The sequence below is a fragment of the Streptopelia decaocto genome (assembly GCF_964273445.1).
Source record: "Streptopelia decaocto genome assembly, chromosome: 3".
Classification (NCBI taxonomy): Eukaryota; Metazoa; Chordata; class Aves; order Columbiformes; family Columbidae; genus Streptopelia; species Streptopelia decaocto.
In genome coordinates this window covers 94,871,411-94,885,512 of record NC_138656.1, presented here as the reverse complement: position 1 = coordinate 94,885,512, position 14,102 = coordinate 94,871,411, and the positions used below count along the sequence as shown (strand labels likewise).

The following is a 14,102-nucleotide window of genomic DNA, read 5'->3' as shown; positions in this document are numbered from 1 at the left end:
TTGCTTCTGTAAAGGGGTTGGTCACATACAGTGATACAAGTGTACGCAAGACGGGTATATTTGTATATGTGTGTTTGTGTATGTGCATGTTGTGAATGCCGGTGAGTGTTAAAAATTTTCAAACCACATACACACGTTAGAATTTTCTCCAAAGCCATGCATTATATTAAAATAGCTATCCCTGTATACATTTAAAGAAGTACATATTGATTCAGAAAACACAGCCAGATTTGACCTGTCTTCAAAGGAAATACTGAAGGGAAGTACTTTTGTAATTAATTTTAATATTATCTCCTAGTAAATATCGTTTCCTTACATGATGGTAATGTGAAATTTCAGTCTGGTAGTGACTGCTACAAGCAGATTTATATGCAAAAATTTAAAAATACGTATTTAACAGTAACTAGCAGTACATTTCTTTATCACATCCTGAAATTTTTACTGACCTTTATTTTTCAGGAAATCATGAGTTCCTGGAGCTCCTCCTTCACCATTTAACATTGTGCCACCTGTGGATCAAGAGAGACCAAGTCCCATGCTTATCCTGGCCTTTTCACACCAAACCCCCAGCATTTCGTTTCCTCTTCAAAACAACATGATACATAGCTCTCATTATAAGATTAAAGAAGTATCTGAATGCTAACCTTGTAGTAGCAAATATTTCATTTGCACTGGTTTACATATTTTAAGGGGTTTTTTATGTTTTAAGCTGCTCTGGCCAGCTAGTACCGTAAGTGGTAGCACACAGGCACAGCACGTGCATAGCAGGTAGGTGTGCATATGGAGGTACATGTAAGTGTGCACATACGCATGATGTTTAGGCAGTCCTACCACTTACAATACGATGCTAAATAAACAATTCTATTGGACAAAGGTCTGTGCCCTAACTGTGAGGCCTGCTCACATCCATGTGGCTAACATCACCTCCTTCCTCTCCCCAAAAGGAACCCATTCCCTGCTGCTTACTAAGAACACGGTTTTGCCCAGCCATGCCTGGGTATGGCCTGGGAGAGCGCCAGCTGGCAAATCCTCACACTCTGAGGAGAGTGGTAAACGTTAAACAGCGAAGCAGCCCACTACAGACACCACAACCAAAGGCATTGCTTACTCAGGATACCTTCACCCACCCAGAAAGTGGCTGAGTCACCATCCTTGGAGGTATAAAAATCATGTAGATGTGGTGCTTAGGAACATGGTTTAGTGGTGGCTTTGGCAGTGCTAGGCTAAGGTTTGGACTCAATGATTTACATGTAAGAGTCTTTTCCAACCTAAATGATTCAATGACTAAGCTGTACCTTTCCTCTGCACAAACAGCTCTTTCTACCAACTGGACAAATTCCTCCCTATCTTGTCATAAGCACGACTTAAGCATGTGCTCCATGACAGGGATTGCAATGTGGAGTCCTTACTGCTACACATGATGTCCTTAATGTCACCCAGAGGCAGCCACTCACCCAGGCAGCTCTACTAATTAAACATAATTTCAAAGCCTCTGGAACCAGAGCTACATGAGCTTTGTGAAACACCATCAGACCACAGAGCTGGGGCACACGGTCAAGCCAAAGAGAATTGCAAGGAGAGTCACTTCCCACTCTCCTGCACATATGTATTTCCAGATGAGCAATTAACAGGGAGAGATTAACGGTTGCCTTGGAAAAGGCTACGCATCCACCCCACAGTACCAGCTGGAAAGTGAGGACCACATTAGTGGCAGCTGGAGGATGGCAAGTGAAAATAAAACAGATAAGAGAAGTCACAGGCCCCAGCCAGAGCCTTGTAAATCTTCATGGTCTATTAGCTGCACTCTGGTATTTATAACTCTGATTAAGTGATACACAGTACAGCTCTTGTCTAGGAGGGCAAATACTCTAGTCTGGAGGACTACAGCTGCTCTTATATGTTAGTTATGTAATTATTTTTCTATTTGGATGCACAGGAGAAGAGAAATGGGCAGAGGAAGGATCCCAAATATCCCATATAAGGTTCCTAAATGTTCTGTGAAAGGTTTTTATTTAAAATTCAAAGAAGAATAAAACCAAAAGCAGCTACTACAAAGAGATGTGAAAAACAAAGTGTTCTGCTCTTGCCACACAGGCATCCTTTGGCAGTTCCCATACTCCCAGTTCTTTGCAGATGACCAATGAAGGCCAACACACTTGAACTGATTAGGTCTGGAAATAAATTCAAGAACTGACTGTAAATGTGCTTATGGCCATTAAAATACCCTTGGAACCACATATGCCTTGAACAATGGCTTGAATTATACTTAGCAGAATTAATGGTTTCTCTAAAACAAGTTAACATTTAAACACTAGAGTACAGAAAATCATGGAAAAAGATTTGCTGTATTAAAACCAGATTACTGTTAAAAAGGATTTAGCTGAAGATCCATACTGGAAACACATTTTGGCACTGGCAAGTCATTCTGGGATATTGAGTTGATTCCCTTCTGTGCTGTTGTTTCAACTAAAATATTGGCTAGCATTAATTATGCTATCATATTGGGACGAGAAGGTTCACGTGGGCTCACTTTTTAGATAAACCATGACTTCATCACCCTTCTTATAAAAACAACTCTGCAAACCTTTATGTGTGTGTTTGGCATCACACAGAATACCCTTGTGGCCAAGAAAGAGGTGTCTCTGTGGCAGCAAAGGTCTGCAGGTACATCAGGGTTTGCAAAAGTGGGGTTTGTTTTTGTCCTCCTAGCAGACTCGGTGGATATGTAAAGCACTGAGCACTGATCAGAATAAGTCGGTTTCTCATTATCAGAACTTTTCTGGGATGAGGCGAAGGCAACTGTGAGACAGTTCATTTTGTTCATTTATCTGTGAATTACATACTGAAGTAACAGCTTTAGGACCTGTTAATCTTTTACATCAAAGTGCTTTTACACTATTTTGGCAGTGTAAAGCAATCAGAATGTGAACTGAATTACTACAGCGCTTAGTTTAAATCATAATCACAGCAAACGATGGTCAGTACAGACATGGCTGACTTCTCACTAGCCACAATATTCAGAAAGCTAATCCAACAGTGAAATATTTAAATTTTTGTATTAAAGGTTTTTAAACCTCCTGAAATGTTAGGCTTACCTGATTATACAAATGCATACCTGATTGAGCAACTGCTCTCAGTTTGGCAGGAGAAGTCACAGCAGTAATTAGATTACACAGCAATGTTCCTCTGCTGTTCATTTTCTGCAGTTCAGGTGCTTTCGATGTCCATTCATCTTTCAAATTCTGGTTAAGAAAAATAGTCATTTGCTCATTACAAAACCCGATTTCAGACTTTAAAGATTTAGTGTAGAGAAAGGAACAATCTTGCTGCTTGGGAATCCCCTGCAGTACATCCAAACATGCAAAGGAAATGAGAATGTAAATGTAGACCACAAGCTCCCTAGTCCCAATTACTGTGACTGCTTATCCCTTAAGTCTGTGCTTTTATGCTACTAACAGATGCCCTTTTTCCTTCAGCCATATTTCACTTCTCATCTACAACATCTTACCAATGTATCTTCCAAAGGTTTCTTTAACTCCTCTGTATTCAGAGAGGGTTGTGCTGCTGGAATTCGTTCTGTCATCTCTTTTATCCATTTCTTTAATGATTCTACAAGAAGTTCGAAATCATCCATTTGCTTCTGACAAGACGATACATCCTCTTCTCTAGACAATTAAAGACAGCAAAAGAAACTGAGCACTGAAGGTCAGTATTCCTTCTGATAATTAAACCAACACATATTATCAATCTGATATTGCTGTTCCTAAAGTCAAAGAGTCGCAAAACCTAATTTTATGGATATGAGCACTGAATGTGGAAAATCTAGTCTTGCTATACAGGTAACTTATATGGAAGCTCTAACAATTTCTCCAGTTTTTCTTTGCAGCCTGATTCCAAATGGTATTCTAAAGCAATTGGCACAAGAAGCAATTTATATTCTATCAGTGAAGGGAAGAGGTAGAGTCCTCTTAAAACTGACAGAACTCCTGTGAATGGCACAAAATTTGAAGTTACTTGTCTCTTCAGCCAACATTAGAGCTCCTGAACCAGAAACACCAACTACAGAGGCATTTCTGATTAGAATTTTTTTTTTTTTGTAATAAAAAAACCCTCTCTACTTTGTGGTTAACTACAATCCTTTGAGACTGCATGCAAGAGGATAAGCCATCACAACATTCACATATTATTAACCAAGGCAGAAACACTTTAATTATGCGACTTACTTTTCCTTTACAGTCTCCTCTACCTCTCTGAATTTCTTAGACAAAGCATTTACTTTTTCTAATACCAATGCTTTATCTCCAGGAAGAGCATGGAATGAAAGTTCTTCAAGAAGCTGCTGCAAAACTTCCAGATCCTTCTTATGTTGTGCCAATTCTACACTAGCTTCCTGAAAAACAGGATTACATTCTTCATATTATACTTCACAATCACTTATTCAAAATTAAATTATTGATTTTAGCTAACCAACCAAAGCTGGGAAACAAACATGCCTTATTTGTTGTTCAATCACTTAGATGAGTTAGACCAGAAACGTGCAAGATATACAAATGGAATGGTACAGTACCTGCATATATTGAGACACTTCACTAACATCTTTTCTTGGTGCCTCTGTCTCACTGAGTGCCTGGTTTTTCTCATCTAGAAATGACTGCAGCTTTTCTGACAGATCTTCAAATAACTCTACTTTAGCCTTCAACTCCTCCATTTTCGTAAGCTTCGCTTTATGCTTGTTACTTGCTTCAGAAAACCGGCCTGCAAGTTCCCTCATCTTAGCTTGCAGTGTAGATGCAGTGGATGGATCTGCTGTTTCTGTGAACTTCTTCACTTTTTCATTCATAGTGTTTATACTGCTTTGGCGACCCGCAATGTCTTGTTCTAGCATCTGAAACAAGCAAGGAATACTTTGTATTGCTTATATTAATAGCTAAATTTTAGTACGTGAAGCTGTTCCACCATACGAAGCAAGAAATCAGTACAGCTACACCATCAGCGCAGATCTAAGCTACAAAAATCCTTATGTGCAGTTTCACCTCACACAACAATCCTCTTTATTAAGAATTGTGAAACCATTAAAGATGCTAAACTAAGATTTTCAGCCTTTCTCGAAATCTGAATTATCAGACGAATGTTTCTTCTTTCAGAGAGTGCTACTTACAATGCTTTTACTAATAATATCCTGAATAGCAGAAGAATTCAAAGGCACTTGATCATGCTCTTCAAGGCTCTTTTCAACACCTTCCATCCAATCCAGCATTTCATCCAAGCCATCCTGCACGCTCAGGGATCGTGTCAAAGTTATTTGGAGCTTCTCATTCCTGTCATTCACAGACTTGGATAAATTGTCATATCTCTCCACAATATCATCTGATAAAGAAAAAATATATTTCAATTTCTTCCTTTAGCCAAACTAAGCTTTTAATTCATTTCACCAGTTCTCACCAGGTAAATGTGAGTCAAAAATTGCCCACATCAGAATGAAGCAAAAATATCAACTTTATTAAGTAGAAACACACAAGCAAAGATCAAAATCTTCAAATAGAGCCCACAGGACAAGTGAAATGAAGGAGCAGATTACAGTTGTGCTCCCCAGCTTTGAGAAGCTGGTTCCCATGCAGCTCTAGTTTATGCCAGCTGTTGAGTGTTCCCAAGAAATAAAATAGCAGAGTATTAAGATAGCTCTTTCACAATTATGTCTGTTATTGTTAGAGCTGAAATGTTCTGCCAGATGGTTCTTCATTAGACCTGCAACTCTTTTATTTGGCAATAAATTAAATTTAATGTTCCCCAAGTCGAGTGTGTTTTGCTCATGACAGTAATCGCTAAGCAGTTGCCCTGTCTTTATCTCGACCCACGGGCTTTTCTACCTTCCTCCTGTTGAGTAAGGGGATCCAGAGAGCTGCTGGGTGGGCATCTGGCAGCCAGCCAAGGTCAACCCATCACAGACAGTTTCTTGAAGTCAGAAGGAAATAATTCCTTGGCTAAACGAACTTCAAATAATTGCTTGGAAACAGATAGTTGGAGTCATGTTCCTTGAACCTGAACATGCTCCTTCCTACTGGAGAATTTATGATCCTCAGCAAATCACTACCTCTGTTTGGCATGCCTATCTGTAACACGGGAATTAAACATAATCCCTATTTCTGAAGAAAAAAAAAAGACAGCTTTTTAAGTGAAAAGCATTTGGATCAATCTAGGAGACAGACCAACAATGAAGTTACTGTGTTGCAATAGCTTATGACTCAACAAAACATGGACTTGGACAGTGACACAAGAATGTGGAAACTCTGTATTTTGTCTCTTCCAGTACCTGCATGCAGACACAAGTGATAAAAAGAGGTATTAAGAAAAGTAAGCACTTTACCCAGTGTTTTCTGAATCTCATCTTTGTCTGGTGTCAACTCCCCCCTTGTATCCAACAACACTTCAGCAGCTTTTTTCAGTTTTTCTACAGCAATTTGGTGGTTAGACACTTGTCCCTGGAGAACCTGTAAAATTCCACAATTATCAGTTATGCTTTTCAATACAGCTAATAGTCACATATGCGAGGCTGAGATATGTCATACAAACTAAACTTAGCGTTGGGAATAAACTAACTCAATTTGTGACCTCTCTTTACGAAAAATCTTCAGCAGCATTTCTGACTGCTGTTGACCTTCTGGCTCTTGCTTTAGTTTGTTCACCATCTTTTTTATCTTCTGTTTTACAGTACTTCTCTGACTCAACTGATTTCTCGCGTGCAACTTCAAAAGGTGTCTCTTGACTAATTGTATTTAAGGCCCACATATACTATCCAAAAGAAAAACATATTTTTCAACTCAGAATCAGAGAACAATTCAGGGGGAAAAAACAGTCATTAGCAGTAGTTACATGTTCACTATCAGTTGTATTGACAATGGATCAGGCTGATATTGTAGCACCAACAGGAACAGCCTGAAATAAGATTATCGCCTTCCCAGTTTAGGAACCTCCTGGAGGCAGCGTCACTGAATTTTGCCTAGGTTTGTTGTCTAACCAAGGAATACAGGTTTACAGCCCAGCCCAGCCACGACTTGCTCCAGAGTCAACAGAGAAAGACAACAAGACTGAATCAACTTCTGCAAGCGGCTTTCTCTCTTCAGTGTATAAAAGTACTTCATAGAGTGAATAGTCATGAAATTGTTTCAGGCCTCTGTGCCTGAAATGCAACTAACCACAGATTTACTTTCACAAACTCCATCACTTCTTGTCTCTACTAGAGAAAAAAAACAAAGAAAACCAAAATAGCACAAATTATGTTACATCAGTCTCTGCAGGGCAGACCATACTGGATCCAGCTGAAGCAGGCAAACAGACAGGTCACGTCTGATGTACCCATTAAACTTTGTACAAGTCAAAATGAAGGAACTTCTCATTTATTTTTTCATATACCCTAACTTAATGAACATATGACTCAAAGGCAATTCTATCTGCCCTGCCAGGACAAAGAAGTCATGTTGCTGCAATAAAACTCAGAGGAATTTTCCTTACACTGGAGAAATATACGGCACTCGTGGAAACAAAAAAAAAAAAAAAAAGAAAAGGTAAAAAGATGTCCCAGAAAACCTTGCCTGCAAGCTGACGCCAGAGGCACTAAAGAATATTCTGAAGAACAGTTAATCCCCATGAAAAGATTAGACCCCACCATGCTGCCAAGGTCTGTGTCTAGCTGGATTATCAGCTGCATGTGTTGGCTACAAGGGACAGCTTTAACTTGCAACACCTGACTTCTTCAGCAATACTCTTTGTTTTGCTTTCATTAATTGGCTTTCTTTCTTCAGCCTCCTGTTTTTTCCCTTCCTTTGAATCTTTTGACACTTTGTACCCTCTCCCTTCTTCCCAGCTCATATTCATTGAGTTCTCTTTTGTGTGGCAAGTAATCCATGTAGGCGCTACATAAAAGAACCCCAGTACTCACTCCTTTTGTATTACTTGCATGAAAATTGGCATTATACAGGATATAATTCGTTTTGGCATAAGGAACAAAAAGTCTAAATGAAGCTTCAAATTGTAATTGGTGTTATTCCTACTTTTCTAGTTCTCAGAAGCATAAATGTACCTAAATTGTTCCACTGTTAGGAGTTCAAAATTTACACTTCTACTTTTGTTGTATTACAGCATCGCTGTGATTTGTCTCCTCTAACATGTCAGGCAGCAATTTGGTGTTGGGCAATTTGAGTGGCAGATGTGGAAGACACCATGTGGTAAAGGTAACTACCGCTCATGTAAGTTAAATATATACTGCTGATATAAGGGAAACTGTTAAAGGATGTACTTTTCCATTGACTATCATTTGACAACAGCAAGTATATCGGACCTGCATGGATACTCCACATAGCACAGATAAAACAGAGAGGAAATAAATGCCCAACCAATAGCCTTGCTCACTGAAAAATAAATAACCTGGAATTTTAATTATAGTACAAATCTTTGTGTTTATGAAAATATAAGAGTCAGTTCAAAGACAACAGACTGTACGAAACTATGTAAGCCACCTCATACTTGGGTTCCTAAATCCTTCTGTAAATCTATGTTTTACGCAACTAACCAGAGATTTATCTTCACAAGCTCCATCACTTCTTGTCTCTACTAGAGAAAAAAAATAAAGAAAACCAAAATAGCACAAATTATGTTACAATCAGTCTCTGCAGGGCACACCATACTGGATCCAGCTGAAGCAGGCAAACAGACAGGTCACGTCGCACTGCTTATCCAGTATGATCCCTCGCATAATGCAGTAATCACGTATGTGAACAGAAAACAGTAAGAGTCTCAGACAACAAACAAAAATGGTCTTCTCTATCAGAAGCCCAATCCCAAACCCTACTCTGATAGTAAATTGTAATCACTAAACCCTTAGTTCAAAAACTTTCCAGACTTCACCCTTTCGTTTGCTAAGTGATATGAAACACCTCTTGCTTTCACCACTGCTAACAGCATCTTGGTCTCCACTTCTTTTCACCCCAGTGCTTTTCAGATAACACTCTGAAAAGCTGAATTTCAGAACTATTAAAGTTGCAAGCCCACATGCAAAGCAAGAATTTGGCCTGCAGCTACTTGGACTGTGTCAGATTATCCTGTTTTTCAGGTAAAAAGCATCTCTTTTTAGGACAAAAGTACTTCTGCTTTTCAAAGCTTTTCACCTTAGTTTCTTCTAGTTGTCTTTGGAGATTTTTGGGATCCACTGCAATTGGCTCTGACAGTTGTTTGTTCACCGCTATTTCAGAGGCCTGGAGACCTGACAGAAGTCCAGATGAGGCATCTTCATAATGCTGGTATTTATCCACCAGGTCTTTAAGGTTATTTCCAAGGATGCTACACTGAAAGAGTAGAAAATAAACAAGCAAATACACAGACGTTAAACTGTGAGCTGCATTTCATACCAAGTTCATACTTTCCTTCCTGAAATACTGCAGAATGTTTTCCTATCACCATTCTACTGTCTAACCCATTTCTGAACTAAGGCACAGCAGCTGGATAAGCTATGCAGGTGTGACTGAGAATCAATTCACTGATGCAGCTGGGAAACTGGAATCTAACCCATTGTACTAGAACAGGAAAAGCTTTAGGAAGATTTTTCTATCCAGCAACATACAGATTCTTTATCAGCATTCTGACATCAAAAATGAAGAAAATTTAAAAAAAATAAAATCAGAAGATACATGTATGTTCATCGACATTCAGACAGCAGAGTACTGCTTTCATAAATGCCTTATCTGCATAGCGAATCCAAAGTGACATGGCTCAGTATGGCACATATGCTTTGCTTTTGGTCACTTAAGAATGTCATCTGACCAAGATCCTATTCATCCTATATGTTTGCATATCCCAAAATACACACAGTGAATCATCACATAGAAAGGTCAGTGGAACTCTTTCAGTCTTTTTGGAGATGGTTTCTCATGCAAAATTGATTATATTAAGTCATAATATTTATAAGCTGTTACTTTAAATATTTATATTCTGAACCTTCCATACATTGAATTTTCATATTTACATTTGGTACTTGGTCTCCATCTGGTGGGCAAGTACAGAATGCACTTGTTTTCATCACCAATTAACTCCGAACTGACTTTAAGATCCCTTCAATATATAAGTCTACCTTGTGTTGGTTTTGCTCTACATATTTATGGTAAAATATTTGAAGCATGTCTATAATTTCTGTGCTAAATGTATATATGTAAAGGATAGAATTTGGCAAGTTGATTAATATGAGACCACCAATCAAGCCATTTTGATGTGCTTAAAAATAAGCTCTCTGAAAATTGTGCAATGAAATCTCTACATTCACACTAAAACTAATCCAATAAATCAACTGTTTCAGTGTTCATATAAGTAGGAGAACGAGCTTCTGCAAATGGAGAGCTGTCTTCACAAACTGTTCAACAGAGTTTACATTGGTTTTGTAATCACGTGATCAAATCCATGACTTTACAGAATTTACATTTCTGTGCAAGAAAACTTTAAAGAGATGCAAATACACCAAGATGGCAACTGCTGCAGACCAACACTGTATCAGTGGACACTGAAGCTCTGATAAGGAATGTGAACCTATGATCTTATAGAATTATGAAATGGCATAGCCAAAGCATATAGTAACTGCCTCTTAAATGGTTCAAATAATAACTATCTCAAAAGTGTAAAATTTCAGAATATTATCAACATTGAACAACACTTTGTTCATTTTTTGAAAACAGTGGAAAAGAGAGCAGTTGGTGATGTTTGTCTGGTTCTACCAGACAGATCCCATACGTGAACATGGCACAGAGAGCTGCATTATCTTCCCTCTCTAAGGGACATGGAGAAAAGATCTTGCATTGCTAAGTTTCCCATTAGTTAGAGACCAATCTCAGACAGTTAAGGATAAAATGTTTATTTGGCAGAGTAACGGAAAGGACTTGCTACCCTGAAATCAGTACATTTTTGCACGCCTAAGGCTGCCAACAAAGGTCACATAGGGACGAACTATTTCAGGACACAAATCAAACTGAAATTTTGAATGTCAATCATGGCATAGTCTCTCTCTTTCTATACTAATTTTATTAGTAGGAAAGCATGTAAATAAGCACCTGTGGAAAATATCACAAGGAAGATAAAGAAATGTTACCCATCTATAAGTCTTACAATTTCTTTCCACCCCAAAATGTTGCTCAGGCATCCTGTACTGTCATAAGTATAAAGAGTCTGTTTAAGGCTGGAAAAAGTAATGAGGGAATCTGGTCTGATTTCTCCCTTACAACACAAGGTAGAAAACTTCATCCATTCAGACCTTAAATAGTTTGGCACTTGACTAAAGCAGATCTTCCAGAAAAGCATCTCGTTCTGTTATCTAACTTTAAGAAACAAAGAGTTTACAACTTCCCACAGTATTTGTTTAATCAGTTAACCTCTTTTCACACAAACTGCCAAATCAATTATAGTAGTCTTTTCTACCCAGTATAAATAAAACTTACCTGAGTATAGAGCGATTTGAAACGATCTGAAGCACTATCCAGTTTATTTTGCACTTCAGCATATGTAGCTGAAGTATCAATACCATCTTTGTCCACCTTCACACCATCTCTCTTGCTACATGACCTTGCAGCATCTAAAACTCTTTGTCCAGAAATCGTAATATACCGTAAATCACCTTTGTGAGATATAACATCTTCTGAAAAGCTCTTTTGCCTTTTCAGTTTGACCATAATACCACTGAAGTCAGAAGCACCTGCCTCCAAATTTCCAAGTTCTTGTTCTGCCTGCTGCAGCCAGATTTCAAATTCACTATAGTCTGCATCAAATTTCTCAAGTTCTTCTCTCAGAGAACGAGTCAACTTCATTTTCCGTTCTGATTCAGCTAAAGCAGCCTCATATTGAGCCTTCAGCTCTTTCATATTCCTTTGCATCTTGTCTTTTTCTTCAGGGGAAAGGTGGTGCCCTTGTTTCTCAAGCAGTGCCTGAGCAGACTGAGTTGCTATGATGACAGCCTGCTGCTGCGAAATAATTTTCTCATGTTGGGCCTACAAGAAAAAACAATAAAAATTACAACCGGCACCTTCTCAGATGGTTCCATTAGACCATTATTGTCTTGAAATTTCTGCTGAATTCTATGTAGAAATGACAAGTAAAACAAAGTCCACCAAAATTATAAAAAGCTTTTCTTATTTTCATATTATTGGTTAAAAAACATTTTGTGTTTAGTTTCAGTGAAAGCACAACTCCTGGTCACCATATTTCTGTACAGTTTCCGAAGCCTTCAAAAAGTGCTCTGCCCATGTGTCAAAATCACAGGAAATTAAGATTATAATTTCAGCAAACCACTGTTTGCAGCTCTTGGTAATCAGTGTTCACAGGGAATTGCAGGGGGGTTGAATCAGCTGGCTACTACAAAGATTTGTGAATTAATTGACGTTGCTGCTTTTTGCATTTTATCTACCTTCATTAATTTCTCTCTATAAAAATGAAGAACAGACTCACCATCACAATTCTCAACATCTACCTGTAGAATACGTCCTTTTTCTTATTTTGCAGGGAACAACCACAGTAACAGCAAGAGTGACAAACTTGTGGTACATTCTAACTACAGAAGTTCCTAGCACTGTATATCACTAACTTCCTAGTGCCTGTTCAAAGTCTATGACAGAAAGGATGACATTGAATTCACTTGTGTTGAATGAGGACTGGCACGTTTACCACCTAAATGTTGAATAAACCCAGTAACAGTACCTTGACTTTCTGATACTGCTGGTTCAGATTATCTTCTGTGCTTTTTACTAGTCCATCAACCTGAGTTTCAGTGTCTTCCATTTCCAGCAGATTACCATTGACATCATCCTCCTCTCCTTCCAAAGCCTTCACATCTCCCTCTTCAAAGTGTGTTCCATTCTGTTCTATCGCCTGCTTGAATTTCCGGCCATGCTCTGCTTCTTTATCCACATTTGATAACCAATCCAAGAGATTTTCTATTGTATTTTTACTTTCTTCCAGCTGTTCTATGGCTGCAACCTACATAGAAATTTTACAGTTTCAGTTTAGAAATCTTTAGGCACTACAAAATATTATATGCAAACAAGCAACTTAAAATACAGTAAAATTAAATAAAGTTTTTGATTGACATAGATCTTGTTGTTTATTTTATAAAGAAAATAAATAAGCAAACAGCTTATTAATCACCCAAATGGAATATAATTTTAATCACTCCACAGTATATCAACAAAAAGTTGCAAGACTAATCCCCTAAGACAAATTAGAAGTTTGAATAAAGGTATGAAATGGTTGCCTAAAAACCTTTTCTGTTTCTTGCTTAATTGCTGTTGTCATAGCTTTATCCAGTTCTTTTTTCGACTCTTCTGCCTTCTGGCTAAGGAGTAAACACTTTGTCTTAGCTTCATTCAGTTTCTGTTCAAGAACAGTCTTGTCTTCTTGTGACAACTTTTCTCCATTCTCTTTCAAGAAGGTTTCAGTATTTTTCACAATCTCTGCCAGTGTCTGGGCACTCATTCTCATGTCTTTTTGTATCTCCTTTAGGGAAAAAAGCAAGCAAATAGAAGTAAGCAAATTATTTACCAGATCTTTCCAACTAACTTTATTGGAACTACCTCTGTTCTATGGGCAAGCACCACACTGGTCCTTTCTAACTTTGGAGAGTATGTGATACATTACTAAATTGCAGATAGGGTTATAAAAAAAAAAAAGAAAGAATAAATGCAACATCTGGCAATGCTGCTGTGCTAATATTTTTTTTTTAATTTCAAGTCTGTTGGCTTCTTCTCCTATTCAGACTGAGGCCACTTTTTTAAGCAGCTCAAATATTGTATTTCCACGTACACAGAAGTAAACGTATCTTATTTTTTAGATATCAAGAGATAAAGTAAATTTGCTACAGTGTAGTTAGTAAGGCGAGTCTCCTGACAAACTCCATTCCATTACTATCCTACCAGAAAGCTGCAGAAAATATAGTGACTGAAGAAAAGAGACTTGCAGTTATCTTTCCCAGGTCGAAGTTTTACCATATTTTTTTGTTTGGTTCAAACCAGAAATGCCATAAGAATATTTTTCTTTAATTGTTATCAATCACAATATTTCAGTCTCTAAAGAACATTAAC

At 38.0% G+C, this 14,102-nt stretch overlaps 1 protein-coding gene across 22 annotated transcripts in view; it reads right to left on the bottom strand.

Annotated features, from left to right (window-relative positions):
• DST (dystonin) overlaps positions 1 to 14,102 on the bottom strand; it is a 306,806-nt gene that overhangs the window by 88,214 nt on the left and 204,490 nt on the right. For all 22 annotated transcript variants that reach the window (XR_014183507.1, XM_082047199.1, XM_082047216.1 and 19 more), the window contains 11 exons: positions 13,285 to 13,518; positions 12,724 to 13,002; positions 11,472 to 12,017; positions 9,162 to 9,338; positions 6,365 to 6,488; positions 5,159 to 5,367; positions 4,568 to 4,885; positions 4,224 to 4,390; positions 3,509 to 3,665; positions 3,116 to 3,242; positions 447 to 509 (listed from right to left, as the gene is read on the bottom strand). Coding sequence is in view for 21 of the 22 variants with exons in the window: in XM_082047199.1 (XP_081903325.1) it covers positions 447 to 509; positions 3,116 to 3,242; positions 3,509 to 3,665; positions 4,224 to 4,390; positions 4,568 to 4,885; positions 5,159 to 5,367; positions 6,365 to 6,488; positions 9,162 to 9,338; positions 11,472 to 12,017; positions 12,724 to 13,002; positions 13,285 to 13,518 (2,401 nt within the window). In the remaining variant the exon portion in view is untranslated. The remainder of the gene's footprint in view (positions 1 to 446; positions 510 to 3,115; positions 3,243 to 3,508; positions 3,666 to 4,223; positions 4,391 to 4,567; positions 4,886 to 5,158; positions 5,368 to 6,364; positions 6,489 to 9,161; positions 9,339 to 11,471; positions 12,018 to 12,723; positions 13,003 to 13,284; positions 13,519 to 14,102) is intronic.